The following is a 16,928-nucleotide window of genomic DNA, read 5'->3' on the forward strand; positions in this document are numbered from 1 at the left end:
ATAAGCAACAGCAGCATAAGCAACAGCAGCAGCAACAGCAGCAGTTACAACAGGAGCAATAACAATTATTTAACAGAAACAGCAACAGAAACAAATAATAGTCCTTGACTTACATTTCTTTTAAGAACGTTGCTTCAGGTTGAGAGAAAAGATTCCCTTCCAGACGCCCAACAGAACTGCAAAAAAAGTTAAAACAAACATGACTTTAGAGATGGACCGTCAGCTAAAATAAGACTTTGTATGATGCTAGAACATATGTTCCAACTTTCTATCACATACTAGAAAGATCATGACAGTATTCACGCCCATTTGGAATTGTGCTTATGCACTAATAAGATCAAGGAGCAAAGAGCTAAACAATACCTTCCAGGGCAGTACAAATTGATACGTAGATAAGTGTAGCCTCCCTCGTCACTTGAGCTGATGTTCTGAAATAAATATTCAAAAAGATTTGTTTAAGATTTGCAAAATTAATGATGGCAAAAGCAAAGTTTAATCATCCACAGGGTATGAAGGTGCAAAACCCCAAAGTGAAACACACTTCCGGTTATGACAGAAAGAGAACGATGCATGGACGCTTGCAGACATGAAATTTTATCTTCTCAAGTTCAAATTCAATATCTCACTCATTCGCTGGGCTCACCCAGGAGATATCGATTTAGCATGGCATATCTGAAAATCAGTTTACTGAGCCCTTTACTGTGGACAAATAAAGTTAATTGATTGAACACTCAAAGATAAATCCAACATCTCTGCATGGCCTTGTATTATTCTGTAAATCTTTAGAGGTGCTTATTTCTTTATATTTTTAAACAACGCAAGTGTTTATGTACCTTAATAGTTGAAATGTGGAAGGGTGTCGCGATACCAAACAATGGCAGTATTACAGCTTCATGTTTCTTATCTATGATGGAAATAATGATAACAATAATGTTAGTGATGAAATAAATAAATAATGACAATAGTGTAATCTCCCTTGATGTGCTGTTCGTTGGATTTCAGAGAAAATGCAGGGAGAAAAAAGTGGTAAAATAAATAATAGTCATAATGATAATAATAATAACAATAATGATAACAACAACATTAATGTATGAGAGAACCAACAACCAAAAATATCAAATGGAGGCTTTGCACCATCAAGTGATGTCAGCCATGACAGTCATGGAAAGCTAACACACCAGCCCTGGTTGGAGAAACCAGATAGACCATTTCCAAATTACAACTATGTTGCTTGATTGCAGACTCATTTACTCAGAGTAAGCCTTGAATCAGTGTCTTAAGATACCAACGGTATTGTAAAGATTGCTCAACTTCAACAATACAAACTTTAAGATTCCACGGACCTTCACTGGAACACATGAATATTCTTTAAGACCAGTTTAAACGGTACGATTTTTCACCTACAACAGTTACTATCATATACAACATGCTCGCGTCTGTCGTAGGCGAGTTGTAGGCTTGATTTACATGCTACCACTCGAGTTGTAGGATGGCGCGAGCATGTTGTACACAATAGTTGTAGGTGAAAATCGTACCCTCTAAACCGGCCTTTACAAAACCAAGGCTAACCCTGAGCAACAGAGAACTCAAAACTGGAGTGTTTACTTACCTACATACAAGTGCAGGTCTCTGATATTGTTCTCTTTTGGCAACAAGTTGGGGTTTTTGTAAGCAACATTTGATGGTTTTATTCTAGAAAAAATAATGATAAATCAAGATGTTTGTTCTGAATTACTGGGTTTTTAATCAGCTGATAAAAGTCTTTGAATCTCATTATCTGCTCTAGATGATTAATAAATTAATTTTTTTTATTAGCTCTTTCCCCATGAGGGCAGGGGCACCACAACAGCTTGCCAATTACAGTGGGCCCTGTAGAGTTTAGCACAGGCACCGAAGATGTTCGTCCCCAGCATCTTCAGTGGGTCTTTTACGTCTGCCTTATACAGTACAGGGTTATATAGTGAAGATATACAGGTCTATGGTTTTAATTCCTTGTCCGAGAAGACTTGAAGGTCTAACCATGGTGCAGGTGTACGATGGTCGAATTGTAACCACCTTGTGCTGTCAACCAGAAAGAATTCTATTGAAAACTGGCGATTCAGCTGAGCATTCCGCATGAGACAGGAAATGACATCAAGTAAGACGCAGTAACACAGCAGTACCTTTGACACTGGAGAAACACGATTGCATGCACTTCAGCACATTTTCTTAGAATTTTGAAGAGTTTGAGTGAGAAAATAAATGTTAGTTTTCTCCATGTATACAAAAAAGTTTGAGAGCATACTTTTGTCAGACCAAGATACTGTATTAAAAAACACAATATAAAAGAATTTGCCTTACGTTTCAAGCATGGACACTAAGTTTTGGCATTTTGTGAAGTCCAATTTACTAGGCATGTTTGAAAGTCAAATTCACATGTTTTGACTAAATTGCATACGGATACAGAGCATGCGCAGACGATTTTCATTCGTGTCGGCACATTTTTTAAGGGGACAACCTTGGGACAATTCTGATTGAGATGCTATTGTTGTATTGAACCCAAACAAGGTACAAGTAAGAAGTTCATTTTATGAAGGTTCTCTTCAACAAAAGTTGCTGAATTTCGCATTTTAGTCTCTTTCCATCTCTGTGTTTTATTCGTTTGTACTCTTTAACCTTGTAATCATTGTATATTTGTAGCAAACAAATTAAATTAAATTAGACATGGTGTCCTTACTTTGTTGGTTTTTCTGTTTCTCCTTTAGCCTCAAGAAGACGCCGCTAAAAAGAAAGCAAAAAAATAAACAAATGAATGAATAAACAGCAAGTGGGTAAGGGTTTGGACAGAGGGAAGAAAAGGGACAGATGGGTGAAGGAGGATGGATGGATGTATGGGATTGAAAGATGGATGGATGGATGGATGGGATCAAAGGACGGATGCATGAATGCATGGGATAGATAGATGGATGAGATACACATTTGGAAGGATGCATGATAGAAAGATGGTTGAATGGGACGGATGAGATAGACAGATGGGATGGATGGATGGATGGGATTGAAAGATGGATGGATGGATAAATGGGAATGAAGGAGGGTCTGCTGGATGAATGTGAGTAACGAAAAGCCAACAAGTAAAGAATAACTTCACTTAACAAAGGAATACAAGGCTGATAAGGAGTGAAGGAGGATGGATGGATGGATGGATGGTATAGATGGACGACATAGGTGTATGGGATGTATTTTTTGGAAAGAAAGATGGTTGAATGGGATGGATGAGATAGACAGATGGGATGGATATATGGGAATGAAGGATGGTTAGATGGATGAATGACAGAGATAGTTGGGTGCATGGATATGATTGACAAAGAGTCAATCAGTAAAGAATAACTTCAGATAGTAAAGAAATACAAGGCTGATACATAAACTAGAAGTTGACCAATATTCTGCAATGCAAAACATAGTACTCACCGTTGCTTCTTCATGCAACTGCTCCTTGAGCTTCTGTTGATGGGCTCTTCTCTTGTCTTCTGCCGTAAGCTCAGTCTGTTAAATATAAGTATATATCAGGTTATCAGTAGGGTGTTGGTAGGTTGTCAGTAGGGTGTTGGTAGGTTGTCAGTAAGGTGTTGGTAGTGTATCAGTAGGGGTGTTGGTAGGGGTCAGTAGAGTGTTGGTAGGTTGTCAGTAGGGTGTTGGTGGATTGTCAGTAGGGTGTTGGTAGGTTGTCAGTAGGGTGTTGGTAGGGGTCAGTAGAGTGTTGGTAGGTTGTCAGTAGGGTGTTGGTGGATTGTCAGTAGGGTGTTGGTAGGTGGTCAGTAGGGTGTTGGTAGGTTGTCAGTAGGGTGTTGGTAGGGGTCAGTAGAGTGTTGGTAGGTTGTCAGTAGGGTGTTGGTGGATTGTCAGTAGAGTGTTGGTGGATTGTCAGTAGGGTGTTAATTGTCTTTATCAAGTCTCTTACCCTTGTTCTGCTCTCAAGAACTGTTCCTTTCCCCTCGCCGGCAATTAACAGATCTTCCTCACCCTAAAAGAGATAGTTGAAGGTATTAACATAATTTCTAGTCAGTACACCTCATGAGTATTGAATCAATTGGTGCAAATCAACCGGGGGAAAAGAAAGTACATGTGTGCGCAATAAACATCATACCTCTCCATTCTCTTGCTTATCATCATCTTCGTCATCTTCATCCTAGAAAAACAAAATTTATATAAAATTCATTGTAACAATTATAAAATTGCATATCCCAGGCAGCTTCTGTTAATAAGGGGGGGTAATATTGCTGTTACACAGTTTACAATCATGTCTCTTAATGCCCTGTTATGCTGTGTAATTTTCTCAGCAACTTTTCTTGCAACGCCATTGTAATACAAGTTGCTGGAGAATTGCACAGCATAACAGGGGTTGTCTTGCAATTTTTTTATTGTGCGTAGCATTATTCAAGAAGATGAAAAGGTCTAACCATTGGTAGATGTAATTACAAACTCAGCACCTTCTCCTCAGTTATTTTAAGACCCTGAGTGTTGGTCTGGCCAGACAGACCAACGCTCTTACCATTTGAGCCAACTGGGTGGCAGTAAATTCCGGTGATCAGGACAAGGAAATATGTTTAAATCCCATGTAAGTGTAAATAGTGTAGAGGTAATGAAAGTGGGTAGTGTTTTGGTGAGGTGGGCATTTAGGTATTTAACGCAAAAACTACTTGCCTTCAGAAAAATACCAATATTGTTGATTTTCTTTTTTGCTGGAGTGAGAATTGTTGCAGGAGAATTCTGAAAATAATGTCAAGACAATCATATTAGCTGTAAGCAATAGATATTCTTAGCTTGGGCCTAATGTTTTCCCATTTCAGACCATGTCATTCTTTTGAGAATAACATTTGTTTGTAACCATATTCATGTGTCTTCTCATGCACAACCGTTAAATAGAGAAATGATACTCTAGGGAATGAAAGTGTTCTGACCAGGAATTTCTTTCAGGGGGTCAAAGGGCCCATCAATCCAAAATTTAGGGGCCATTTAGAAAACTGGATGGGCCATTTCCAAAATCTTAAAACAAAGATTAATAATGTTTTTAGCCAGTAACTCTGTTGCAAATCTACACTAATGTAAGACAGTTTTAATAGTATTGACAACACAATAAAATTTTGCTGGGCAGCCATACTTGAGCCTTCAATATACAAGGTCAGTTAACACAGACTAATCCCAAACCTCTTGGCGAGTGAAATACAAGATGGCGGCTATGTTCGATTCGTGGCATTTCATGTGGACTTTCACTTTGTTTATTGACAATATAATGCAACTTTTATTATTTCAAAAGTACTATAAATCTTTTAAAACTATCAGGAAGTATTCTTTGGATAATTCATGCGCCCTGGTTGCGCAAAGAGTTGACATTTGTGCGCCATTTCTGATTTTTATGCGCGAATCCCGCAATGGTGCGGCCTGGTAAGAACACTGATGAAACGTGATTCGTAATGGGAAAACATTGCACCCACGCTAAACAAAGAAATAATACTCTAGGGAATGACACGTGGTCTGAAATGGGAAAACATTACACCCTAGCTAAACAAAGAAATGATACTCTAGGGAATGACGCGTGGTCTGAAATGAGAAAACATTACACCCAAGCTAAACAAAGAAATGATACTCTAGGGAATGACACGTGGTCTGAAATGAGGAAACATTACACCCAAGCTAAACAAAGAAATGATACTCTAGGGAATGACACGTGGTCTGAAATGAGAAAACATTACACCCAAGCTAAACAAAGAAATGATACTCTAGGGAATGACACGTGGTCTGAAATAGGAAAACATTACACCCAAGCTAAACAAAGAAATGATACTCTAGGGAATGACACGTGGTCTGAAATAGGAAAACATTACACCCAAGCTAAACAAAGAAATGATACTCTAGGGAATGACACGTGGTCTGAAATGAGGAAAACATTACACCCAAGCTAAACAAAGAAATGATACTCTAGGGAATGACACGTGGTCTGAAATAGGAAAACATTACACCCAAGCTAAACAAAGAAATGATACTCTAGGGAATGACACGTGGTCTGAAATAGGAAAACATTACACCCAAGCTAAACAAAGAAATGATACTCTAGGGAATGACACGTGGTCTGAAATTAGGAAACATTACACCCAAGCTAAACAAAGAAATGATACTCTAGGGAATGACACGTGGTCTGAAATAAGAAAACATTACACCCAAGCTAAACAAAGAAATGATACTCTAGGGAATGACACGTGGTCTGAAATAAGAAAACATTACACCCAAGCTAAACAAAGAAATGATACTCTAGGGAATGACACGTGGTCTGAAATGAGGAAACATTACACCCAAGCTAAACAAAGAAATGATACTCTAGGGAATGACACGTGGTCTGAAATAAGAAAACATTACACCATAGCTAAACAAAGAAGTGATACTCTAGGGAATGACACGTGGTCTGAAATGAGAAAACATTACACCCTAGCTAAACAAAGAAATGATACTCTAGGGAATGACACATGGTCTGAAATAGGAAAACATTACACCCAAGGTAAAGAGGTTTATTCATTCAACATTGATAAAAGGTTGGCCTACAGTTATCCCAATCATATTGAAGGGTCACACATCCATTTTTCTTTTCATGTTCGTATTTTGTTACCTTGAGTAATATGATGTTATATTTATGATTTATAATTCAAATTATAATACAAATATAAATAAATAAATAGAGTTTAGCTGTGGCATTTCAACAGAGTGGCTCTTCATCCACTGTAGTTCCAATAGATATTTAGAAGTTGATTTTGTGGAGGGAGAAAAACCAGAGAACCCTGAGAAAAAACCCTCGAAGCACCGGAAAGAACTAACAAGCAACTCTACTCACATAGGACACCAAGCCCAATGGAACTCGAACCCAGATCGCATTGATGAGAGGTGTGCACTCTCACCATCAAGTCATTTAAAGTCTTGTACGATGGTTGTGCGTGTAAAAAATTAAATAGGTCTAAACAGGTCTAAAGGTCAAGCGCAAAAGGTTACAGCAATATTTTTTTCTACATTCTGATATTACAAGAATAAATGGAATTTAGCTTACCTCATTAACTAGAACAGTATCACCAATAAACAAGGCATAGTTCTTATTCACATCATTATCAGCTTTCTTGTTAACCAGTCCAGAGAACCCAGCATTAATATTGAACACCATGCCTATAAAATAACATGCAAAGTTATCTTGGTTGATTATTTTGAGTAGATCTTCAGGGCACAAAATTAACTTTCAAAACCACAAGCAAAACCTTGCTAGAAAGTTTTGTTCTAATTCATTTGTCTTCACCTTCAGGGCACAAAATTAACTTTTAAACGCTCTTGTACAACCTTGCTAGTAAATTTTTTTTTTTTTTTTTCATTTGTCTACACCTTCAGGGCACAAAATTTACTGTTAAACCCACTTGCAAAACCTTGCTAGTAAGTTTTGTTCTAATTCATTTGTCTACACCTTCAGGGCACAAAATTAACTTTTAAACGCTCTTGTAAACCTTGCTAGTAAGTTTTGTTCTCATTAGCAAAAATTTCAAAGTCACTAGCGATCGAACACAGTGAATAATAAGACATTACTCAATGCAGGTTCTAAATTTTTCAGTCCTTCAATTTCTGGTGGTCATACTCGCAAAACTTAAATATTTTGTCACTCACTAAATATAAAATTTCACCCAGATTTTGCGAGTTTGCAAGGGTTCAATCCTCGTGTTATTCCCTAGAGTATTATTTGACTATTATTATTTGTTTAACAGTTGAGCATGAGAAGACTCATCAATATGAATACAACTCAAACAAAAAATATTATTCTCAAGAGTGACACATGGTCTGAAATGGGTAAACATTACACCCAAATGGATTTGATCCATTTAGGTATTACTCTACCTTTTTTGGCGATGTGTGTGTTTTTGGGTGATATCAGTAGTGATCCTTCTCTAAACTCTATTCCCATTGCAACCCTACAAACAAACACAAGTTACATATAAAATAAGTCTTTTTTTACGACAATAACTCTCAAGACCTGACTTACTTCCATTGACCACAACAAGGGTGTTGGCAGGGAGCGAGGGGATCACGCCCCCCCTCCCTTCATGACAAAAAAATGGCTGCTTTCTTAGAATATTTGTGGTAATTTTATCTCCCCCTCCCCTCCCCCCTTGTGGCAACAAAATGGTGGCAGTTTATTTTTGTTGTGTTTTGTTTTTTATTCGCCCCCCCCCCTGATTCAGATTTTTGAAACCCACCCCCCCCCCCCCTGGAACATCCTGGCTGCGCCCCTGCACAAGTCTAACAGCGCTTAGCTGAGACTGCTAAGAGTCGCTCACTTAACAAGTTATTGTTTGTTGCTTTTGTTTACCATTGTGCTTATCTTTAACACAACGTACCCTATATTCTTGACAAAGTTGTTTTGCAGTTCAGGTTTATTCTTCGTAACATGTTCCATTGCAGCATTGTAAACATCACATAACTTAGTACCTTTAAAAGAACACGTTGAACATGTTAATCATCTGTAATTTGAACCAGCTCAGGTACCATTAATTTCCTTGAGTCATATTTTGTTCATGTCTTTTATTTTTTTCACAGGAAGCTCAGGTAGTGTGCACTGATAATGTGCATACTCTCACGAATGTGACCTGGGTTCGATTCCCGGGCTTGGTGTCATGTGAGTAGAGTTGTTTGATGGTCCTCTCTTGCGCTACGATGATTTTTCTATAGGTTCTCTCATTTTCCTCCCTCTCAAAAGTCAACTTCTAAATTCAAATTTGATCTTGGACTTTTATGTGGTTTGAGCCTGGTTCTGTTGTGATTGTCCCATGCTTTGAAAAAGCTCATAGAGTTAAATAGTTTGTTTTTAAGACTTAAAAACTACTTTTAAGGAGGCTTAACACAGTTTTCCTTTAATGTGCACTCTCTAGGGGCAATAATTGTATAATTGCATAACAATCATGCATTGTTACAGTATTTCAAATTCAATTTACTGAGTTCTGGTTGTCATAGCAACATATTACGCCATTTTCCTCATGTTTATTGTGATGTGTTGTTTGTGGTCTTTTTGCCTTTTCAAGTTTACTTGTCATATTAAGGCCATATACGGTAAAGTTTTTTCAAGATCATTGTCGTGAGTGTATGTGGAAGTAGAAAAAAGCTTACAGCCTCCTTAATCCTTGTTGGTGTGCACAGCTAATCTGGTACGTAATGTGCTGTGTGTAATGCAATCTTTGTGATGGAACAATGGAAGTTCTCATATAATGAGGCATTTATGGGGACAAATATCAGTCCTTGTTATAAGAAACATAATCAAAATATGACAAAAACAGGTATATTTGTCTTACCATCTCGAAGTTTATCTATAATCACGTCAAGCACTGCCAGTAGGAAATTGTACATTTCTTGTTGTTCCTGTTTGTTTTAAATTTAGAAAAATTTGTCTTCAAAATCATTAACCAATAGCTTTATTATTGAAGTAATTGTAAACTAAATGAACTGTGGAGCAAGAAGGAGAGAGGTAAGGCTGGAGTTTATGGGGCCAGGTGCAGACTGTGCTGGCTGACAGGGAAAGGTGGAAGAGCTCTGTGAAGGCCCTATGTGCCATTTAGGCATGAAGAAGATAGATAGAGAGAGAGTTGTTGATGTCAAAGTAAATAAAGAGTTCATAGCAGGGTCAGTGGTAAAAGTTCAAACCTGTAATTAAATTCAAAATCTCCACTCTACACATGAGGACCGAACCAAAATAAGTCATGGTAGACTGAGGGCAATGGATCTACATTGGATCTAAGGTGGATCTAAGGTGTTTCAAAAACCTAGGAAATGGAGAGGTCCTGATCAAGAAGCACCTTTCAAAAAATTCATATGGGTAATAATTAATGTGTGAAGAGGAAATCATGGGTGAGTGGAGAGGGGGTGGGAGCAAAGTGGTCAAAAATTAAATTATCACTCGCAATAATTGACAACTTTTAAAACTCCAGTCATGGGGTACATGAGTTACCTCTCAGCACATGAGTTACCAATGCCTTGCTGTTATTGGAGCTACAAGAACATTACAATCAAAATCCAGCAACTGTGCTATTTTCAAGGGCTTTTCAAGTGCTCTTAAAATGTGTTTTCAATTCCAGAGCTTTTCAAGGATTTCAAGGAGTAGCACGAACCCTGTTTAAGAGTTGTCAATAAACTGTGATGATCTTTACAAACCTCAGTTGGTTCAACCATCATGGTTCTAACGATGTTTGAGCAGTAAAATTTGTATCGCACACCAAGAGAACAGATTATCACTCCATAGTTGAGTTTTTCATCATTACTGTGAGAAGAAGGAATAAGTTTGATGTTTTTAAAAGTATACTCCAAGTAGTTTGGTTTTGTTTTGATTTAGAAAGTAGTTCATGAACTACTCGCACGGAATGTCCTCTGGTTTGCCACTGCTTATGGATATGTTACAGCAGGACATGCAAAAGTGTGACCGGCAATGCAGGGCTCAAAATAGAATTTTTCTTTAATAGCATGGTAAAAGGGGGTCATTCCAGTACATTTTGCATGCCATTTTATTATTCATTTGGCAGTGCATCGTTATTTTCACCGGGCAAACCTGAAATTTGTCCTGTCACTATTTTGAGCCCTGCAATGACCTGGGCCTGGTTGTACAAAGGGTGGATAGTGCTATTCGAAGGATAAATCCTTATCCAGTGGATAAATCGATACTGCTATCTAATAAATTTATTCACTGAATAAGATTATCCATTGGATAGTGCTATCCACCGTTAGGGCCCAAACTTTTGTACGTTTTGCCTGTGACGAGCAACAACAAAACAAAGATGGCAGGATAATTTATAGATTTTTAGGTGTTTGTCCTTCTTTCATGGGTAAAGGTGAACCATGTGTTGTTTTTTGCTTTAATAAAGACAGGCAATGAATACAAAGAAAAATATATCACCAAGCTTCACATTAGCGATAAATATGACACCCCACAATGCCTTGCGATCGAAGATAGCTGCCATATTATCAAAGTATTCTATTCTGACCCCACTGCCCAATCCATCTACAAGGTAAATAATACCTTGAAGCACTATTAAGGCCAGTTTAGACGGTATGATTTTCGCCTACAACTATCGTATACAACAAGCTCGCATCTGTCGTAGGTGAGTTGTAGGCTTGATTTGCACACTACGACTCGAGTTGTAGGATGGCGCAAGCGTGTTGTATACAATAGTTGTAGGCGAAAATCGTACCATCTTAACCGGCCTTTACTATACCTGATGGTACTGAATTTAAGGGTAAATTTCCCGCCACTCTGAACAATGGGAGAGTAACACATTTCAACCTGTACACAAAAATGACAACAAAAAAAAGGCTAAATAGTACATCAGCAGACAAATGTAAGCCAATCAAAAGCCTAGGCTGCACGAAAATGGTAATTCAACCCTGATGTTACATGTAAACAACTAGATAGCAATCGTCATTTTTTCATCAGAATAAAAAGATATTTTGAAAAGCTACTGTTTTCTGCTGCTTTCTGATTGGCTCCACTACTCAAAGTTCAAATTAATTGTTTTCGTTCTACAACTTGATTGTTTCTCGCTGTCTAACTGGCCCAGGTTATAGTAGTTGCACTGTAACTCTGTCATACCTCATTATTTTTTGACTCAACCTTACTGGACAAAATGACCAGCAAGGCAAATTTGACCAGACAAGTTCCAATTCTGGCCCAACTTTTTCCAATGACCAGCTATCATTTTAACTCCCATGGGATCCCTGGAATAATATTAGAAATGCATTGTATATGTATATTATTATATTTTATTACCTGATCTGAATCCATACCAGGCTGTAGATACTTTTTGGATTCCAAGGCACTCTCAATACTGTCTGCAACCTTAGAATTCTTTACTCGCTAAACAAAAAAAAAAAAGGCACATCATTTTATATTCACTTTGGGAAAATCAATACTTTGGAGGGCTATATCAGCCTTATTGAGGATTTCCATGTGAAGTCATATTCTAGAGAATTTTGGATGATTTGAAAAAGGTCTTGGTAAAGACCGTTTTCAAGGTTGCATGTGCATCCAAATTTCAGGAACTTGACAGGCTATGATACCAGAACACAAGCATTATCATGCATTGCTTTGAATTTTTTTCAATAAGAATTCATAAAATGGATTATTCTCCTCTTTCAATATACAACTGACTTTTCAAATTTGTGGCCCGTCAAGTTGTATGCGCACACAACATTGAGAAAACGGTCTATTCAAAGTTGTCTTACAGACATAAATAAAACTGTGACGCTTTACTAATATAAACTATTGAAGATATGATTTTTTTTAACATTAAATTTTACAAAGAAAATATGTATATTGACAGTAATCAATATTCTTAATGTAAACTCTTTTTTTCTGATAAAACGAAAACATTTCCTTTAATAGTATGGCAACACAGTGAAAAAGGAGAAAGGTATGAATATTTTCTTGAACTAGTAACCAATCCCTTGAATCTTATTACCTTTTCTTCATCTACAATTTCCATTATTTGATTCTTGAAGAACTTGCCGAATATGTCAGATGAGACTTGTGATGCTTTCTAGAAAGACAAAATTCAACATCCTTCAGATAATAACAATCAAAACATGAGAGATGATGGTCACATGTGACGTGAATTAGATCAGGGTTCCCATTCATCTAAAAAGGAAAATTCCCTTAAATTTTTGCCTGACCAAGATCAATATTTTACAATGCTCAAGAGGCAAATTCCTCTTTAGTCGTTTTAATGTAAAATGAATATAAATCTATACGTTTTGAATTGCAAAATAAATGAAACAGATGGCCATGTTTTACCAAAGGAAATCAAAATAAATAAAGATACTGTACCATATATATTGATAATGTCAGGAACCTTTGGGAAGTCTCGTTTTGGAGTGAAATTACATAATTATCAATAAAACCAATTTGAGAATGATGACAAAAATTCCCTGGCTTTTTAATAAATTGTAAATTTCTCTGACCAAAAACAAAATTCCCTGACAATTCCCCTACCTTGAAAAAATTCAGAATTCACTGACTTTTTCCTGACTGTGGGAACCCTGTAGATGTAACAGCAAAACTACACTAGACAAAATCAGTTGAGTAATATTTGTACCTTAACATTTACTAACTCTGTGTCTTCTCTTACAGCCATGACATATGCTATGGCATTACTAACATCAATCTGAGGACAAAATAATACCATCTTTAAAAAAACGAACAAAAGTTTATAGACACTACTAGAGCGGATGCAATTAAACTGTGAAATAAAATCAAACTAAATACTAACTAATAGTATCTATTTAGTGACTAATAGCTGCTATCACTCAACAAGAACATTCATCATACAAAGACAAATACACAAGAGACCATTTGTGTCTTTTGTTTGATAAATGTTCTGGTTGAGTGCTAGCAGCTATTAGTCACTAAATAGATACTATTAGTTAGTATTTAGTTTGATTTTATTTCACAGTTTAATTGCATCCGCTCTACAGGGTTTAAGATTAGTCTTACTATTTGCAGGTCGGTTAGCATTTGTAAACCTATGAATACAATTTATAATAAACTTGCCACAATTTATAATAAACGGCCAGAATTGGAACTTTTTTGATCAAATCTTTGGCTTTTTCTCCATGTTCTCCAGTTTTCCTCCCTCCACAAAAATGAACTTCTAAATTCTGATCCGATCATGGAACGAGGGCCACAGGTTTGTTAGCCACTGGCTACCCTTGTAAAAACAAGGACGTTTTTTAAACCTACATGCAACTCACTTATTCCAAAAATCAAACCTAGGTCACATAAGCGAGAGGCAGCACATTAGCTGCACATACCACCCATGCTTGCCTTCAACTTGAATACTCCATATAAGTTGAGTTTGACGGCATCAATACTAAATGTTCCCATTAATATTGCAGGGCTTACCGTCGTTTGCATTACTACGCGGCCACCCCAAAAAGAAATCTCGAGGTGCACTTTAGAATAGACTGCCGTCAATCAAACACTTTGACGTCATTTACACGCATTTGCATCGGCCCGGTGAGTGTGGCTCATAATACTCGTAAACAATCGACAAGTTTTGGCGCCTTTTAAATCACACATGTGTGTAAATGGCGTCAACGTGTTTGATTGACAGCAGTCTATTGCAAAGTGCACGTCGCGATTTTTATCTGGGGTGGCCATGTAGCAATGCAAACGATGATAAAATAACAGCTGGTCATTGGACAATGTCTGGCCAGAATTGGAACTTGTGTGGTCAAATCTTTGTCTTGCTGGTGATTTTGTACAGTAACAATGATGGGTGATGACCAACAGTTGACTGGCTACTATTTCAAGCCCTGCATTACTATACTAAATCATGTGTATAAATGAGACAGATTATGCCCTCATTACTATATATGCTCACTTTTTCAAATGACTCTTTATCAAAAGCAGCCTTCCATCCATCCATAAATTGACCCTGAAAGTTGTCTTTAGTAAACAATCCAACTGCTTTACCCTGTGATAACAATATTATTAAATGAAATTAAAAGAACATAAGGTATTAGAAAATATTTGAAATGTAATGTGCGCTCTGATTAGCTGGATAAATATTTGAGATACAACATGTGTGCTTATTGGCTGACTGAAAAGTTTTCCTGAATTTGCTTGGATAACCAAGAAACAATGGTTTGAAGTGATTACTGAACTTGATTCTTGAGTCCAACCTTGACTTAAAACTATTGTTTCCTGATCAGTGAAGCAAATTCAGGAAAGGTCTATTTGGTGTTACATTACAAAGAATTTGTTACCTCTCCTTCTGTTTTTATAGCCTCTACCAAGGTTGCAAAATTAGCCTTGTCGTTGTCTGTTTTGTCTCTCATGTGCAGATGTATGGCTGGAGTTCCTTCATGTTTCTTTTGAGCTTCTTTCAATGGTTTTAAGAAATCTATTTTCTTCTTGCTTGCCAAAAAATGCATAGATGATGGGCAGAGGACTGTGATGGTGTCTGCCAACTCATAGCCAAACAGCCATTGCTGAACAACACAGTAAAATGGATGAAATATATTAGGAGTGTTTTGATTGGTTGAAAATGGTAACACCGACTTCGTGAATCAGAGAAATACTGTAGATAACTATATTTATATCTTTTGCCACTTTTAAATATGTCCAGATCTTTTATGTTATATTTATAGACCCAATTTTAGCTATCTATCTCGGCTAGCCCTTGTGGTTATTATAGATAGCATGTACCTTTATTTAGGTTTTTAATACATTGTATTTATTTTCACTTGTAAATATTACATAGCACAGCAGGTACTAAATAAACACGATTGTTGTTAATGTTTTTGTAAACTATTAACTTTTCAAAAAATCATGGTAAATAGATATCTTGAATTTTTTTCTCTTTGTACTTTCTCTGAAAACTAAGTACCTTCTGAGAAATACTGATTGTAGGCATTGATGAAATATTTACTGATGAAATACTCAATAGCGAGTTGTCTGTAAGATTAGGATCTGTAGCTTGTCGTAGAGATATGGATACCCAAAGGAATGGACCCTTTTGAAGTTATATTCAATGGAAGGCTAATAGGAAAATACCTCAAATTCAATCTCAAACAGAGTGTCTCTTTCGAGTCATGTTATCTTTGCAGCCATTAAATCATGACATGGGATGCTGAGGGAGCGAATATTAAATACTTTATAGACTGCAAAGCTGTCAGGGTGTCTTCTCATATAAATTCACTCTTTTCTGTGAGTGGAGCATCTAACAAGCCAGTGAATTTGCCGGAAATACTACTTTTTACAGTTCCATTCATTGACCATAAACAATAGTTCCTAGTTCCTTATCATGTGTGGTAACTCCATTCATGGTCACTGAATGGAAATGTAAAATGGAGTATTGGAACAATATGTGAAACACCAAGGATTATTTGAAAACTTAACCCAACGACTCTATGCTTTATAATTTCCTATAATTGCCCCCTTGGCATTCAGAATTCAAGATATGGCTGCCACATCAGTAAAAAGGTATATTTTGAAAGTGGTCCATGCAGTGCACTTTAGCCCCCCTTACCTCCCCCCTCACCCCCTCGCCATGCCCAATGAGTCACGTGCTTGTGAACACTGTGGACAACATGTATTATAAGAAGATCAGACACGACCACCGTTATTTTTCATCTACGTCCAGGTTCAATAGTTCTAACAATGCACACTAAAAAAATATTCTTAACATTTTTAACATTCTATTGATTCCAACCCGACGTTTGTGGCGAGCAAAGACGATGTACAAATCACAATTTTCTTCTGGTTTTCTCGTGTTTTTGAGCCTCTTACCTGAATAGCAGTAGATTTACTGTATATAACGTCTTCATCTTGACCTACAGCGATGATAATTGAGCCAATGTTGGGGAAGTTGGAGCCATTTTCTTGTTTAACGTTCTCGTTCTTGGAAATAAACGATCGCATGTGTTAGGATTTGAACGTCAAACTCGACATATACCTTCTCAAAATAAGCTTCAAAACATCAAAAAGTCTAGTTTAAACTTCATAGTTACCTTCCAAGACGAGTATACTTTCTTTATTCGCCTAAAGAAAGCCTCTTTGTCGAGAGATATTTTTGCTGCCGCCATTTTCTTGTCTTCCACATGAAGAAACGATGTGATGGCTGAAGCAAAAATCAAAATGGCGGGAAGATCTGCGCCATTACGTCACTCTGGCTGCACCAATCATGAGCCTCTATTTCAGACCTTCACATTCGAGCTCATTTTCGTTTTTTTTTATTATTTGCTGCCTTTTTAATAAACAATATTTACTTATTAATATGCATACTTCAATGAAGAGGCTACCTTTTTAAAATTCTAAAATTAATTGCAGCTAAATTAATTAAAGAGTTGAAAATATGCTTGGGATCCCTGTGGCAAATGTTACCACAGGG

The 16,928-nt window shown here is 37.0% G+C and overlaps 1 protein-coding gene across 1 annotated transcript in view; it reads right to left on the reverse strand.

Moving 5' to 3' along the window:
• Positions 1-16,699, reverse strand: part of LOC116303973 (FACT complex subunit SPT16) — a 28,812-nt gene extending 12,113 nt beyond the window's left edge. The window contains exons 1-22 of the mRNA XM_031713610.2: positions 16,549-16,699; positions 16,328-16,438; positions 14,803-15,027; positions 14,418-14,510; positions 13,131-13,199; positions 12,498-12,575; positions 11,807-11,893; positions 11,256-11,323; positions 10,201-10,306; positions 9,345-9,411; positions 8,397-8,487; positions 7,897-7,970; positions 7,070-7,182; positions 4,681-4,746; positions 4,124-4,165; positions 3,938-4,000; positions 3,448-3,522; positions 2,717-2,760; positions 1,610-1,692; positions 834-904; positions 364-428; positions 114-176 (exon numbers count right to left, since the gene is read on the reverse strand). Coding sequence (XP_031569470.2) covers positions 114-176; positions 364-428; positions 834-904; positions 1,610-1,692; positions 2,717-2,760; positions 3,448-3,522; positions 3,938-4,000; positions 4,124-4,165; positions 4,681-4,746; positions 7,070-7,182; positions 7,897-7,970; positions 8,397-8,487; positions 9,345-9,411; positions 10,201-10,306; positions 11,256-11,323; positions 11,807-11,893; positions 12,498-12,575; positions 13,131-13,199; positions 14,418-14,510; positions 14,803-15,027; positions 16,328-16,438; positions 16,549-16,623 — 1,829 coding nt within the window. The 5' untranslated portion in view covers positions 16,624-16,699. The remainder of the gene's footprint in view (positions 1-113; positions 177-363; positions 429-833; positions 905-1,609; positions 1,693-2,716; positions 2,761-3,447; positions 3,523-3,937; positions 4,001-4,123; positions 4,166-4,680; positions 4,747-7,069; positions 7,183-7,896; positions 7,971-8,396; positions 8,488-9,344; positions 9,412-10,200; positions 10,307-11,255; positions 11,324-11,806; positions 11,894-12,497; positions 12,576-13,130; positions 13,200-14,417; positions 14,511-14,802; positions 15,028-16,327; positions 16,439-16,548) is intronic.
• Between the last annotated feature and the right edge of the window lie 229 nt (positions 16,700-16,928).

Source organism: Actinia tenebrosa, unplaced genomic scaffold (assembly GCF_029948245.1).
Source record: "Actinia tenebrosa isolate PJP-AT-01 unplaced genomic scaffold, QUT_ActTen_1.0 PGA_scaffold2__45_contigs__length_23673736, whole genome shotgun sequence".
NCBI lineage: Eukaryota > Metazoa > Cnidaria > Anthozoa > Actiniaria > Actiniidae > Actinia > Actinia tenebrosa.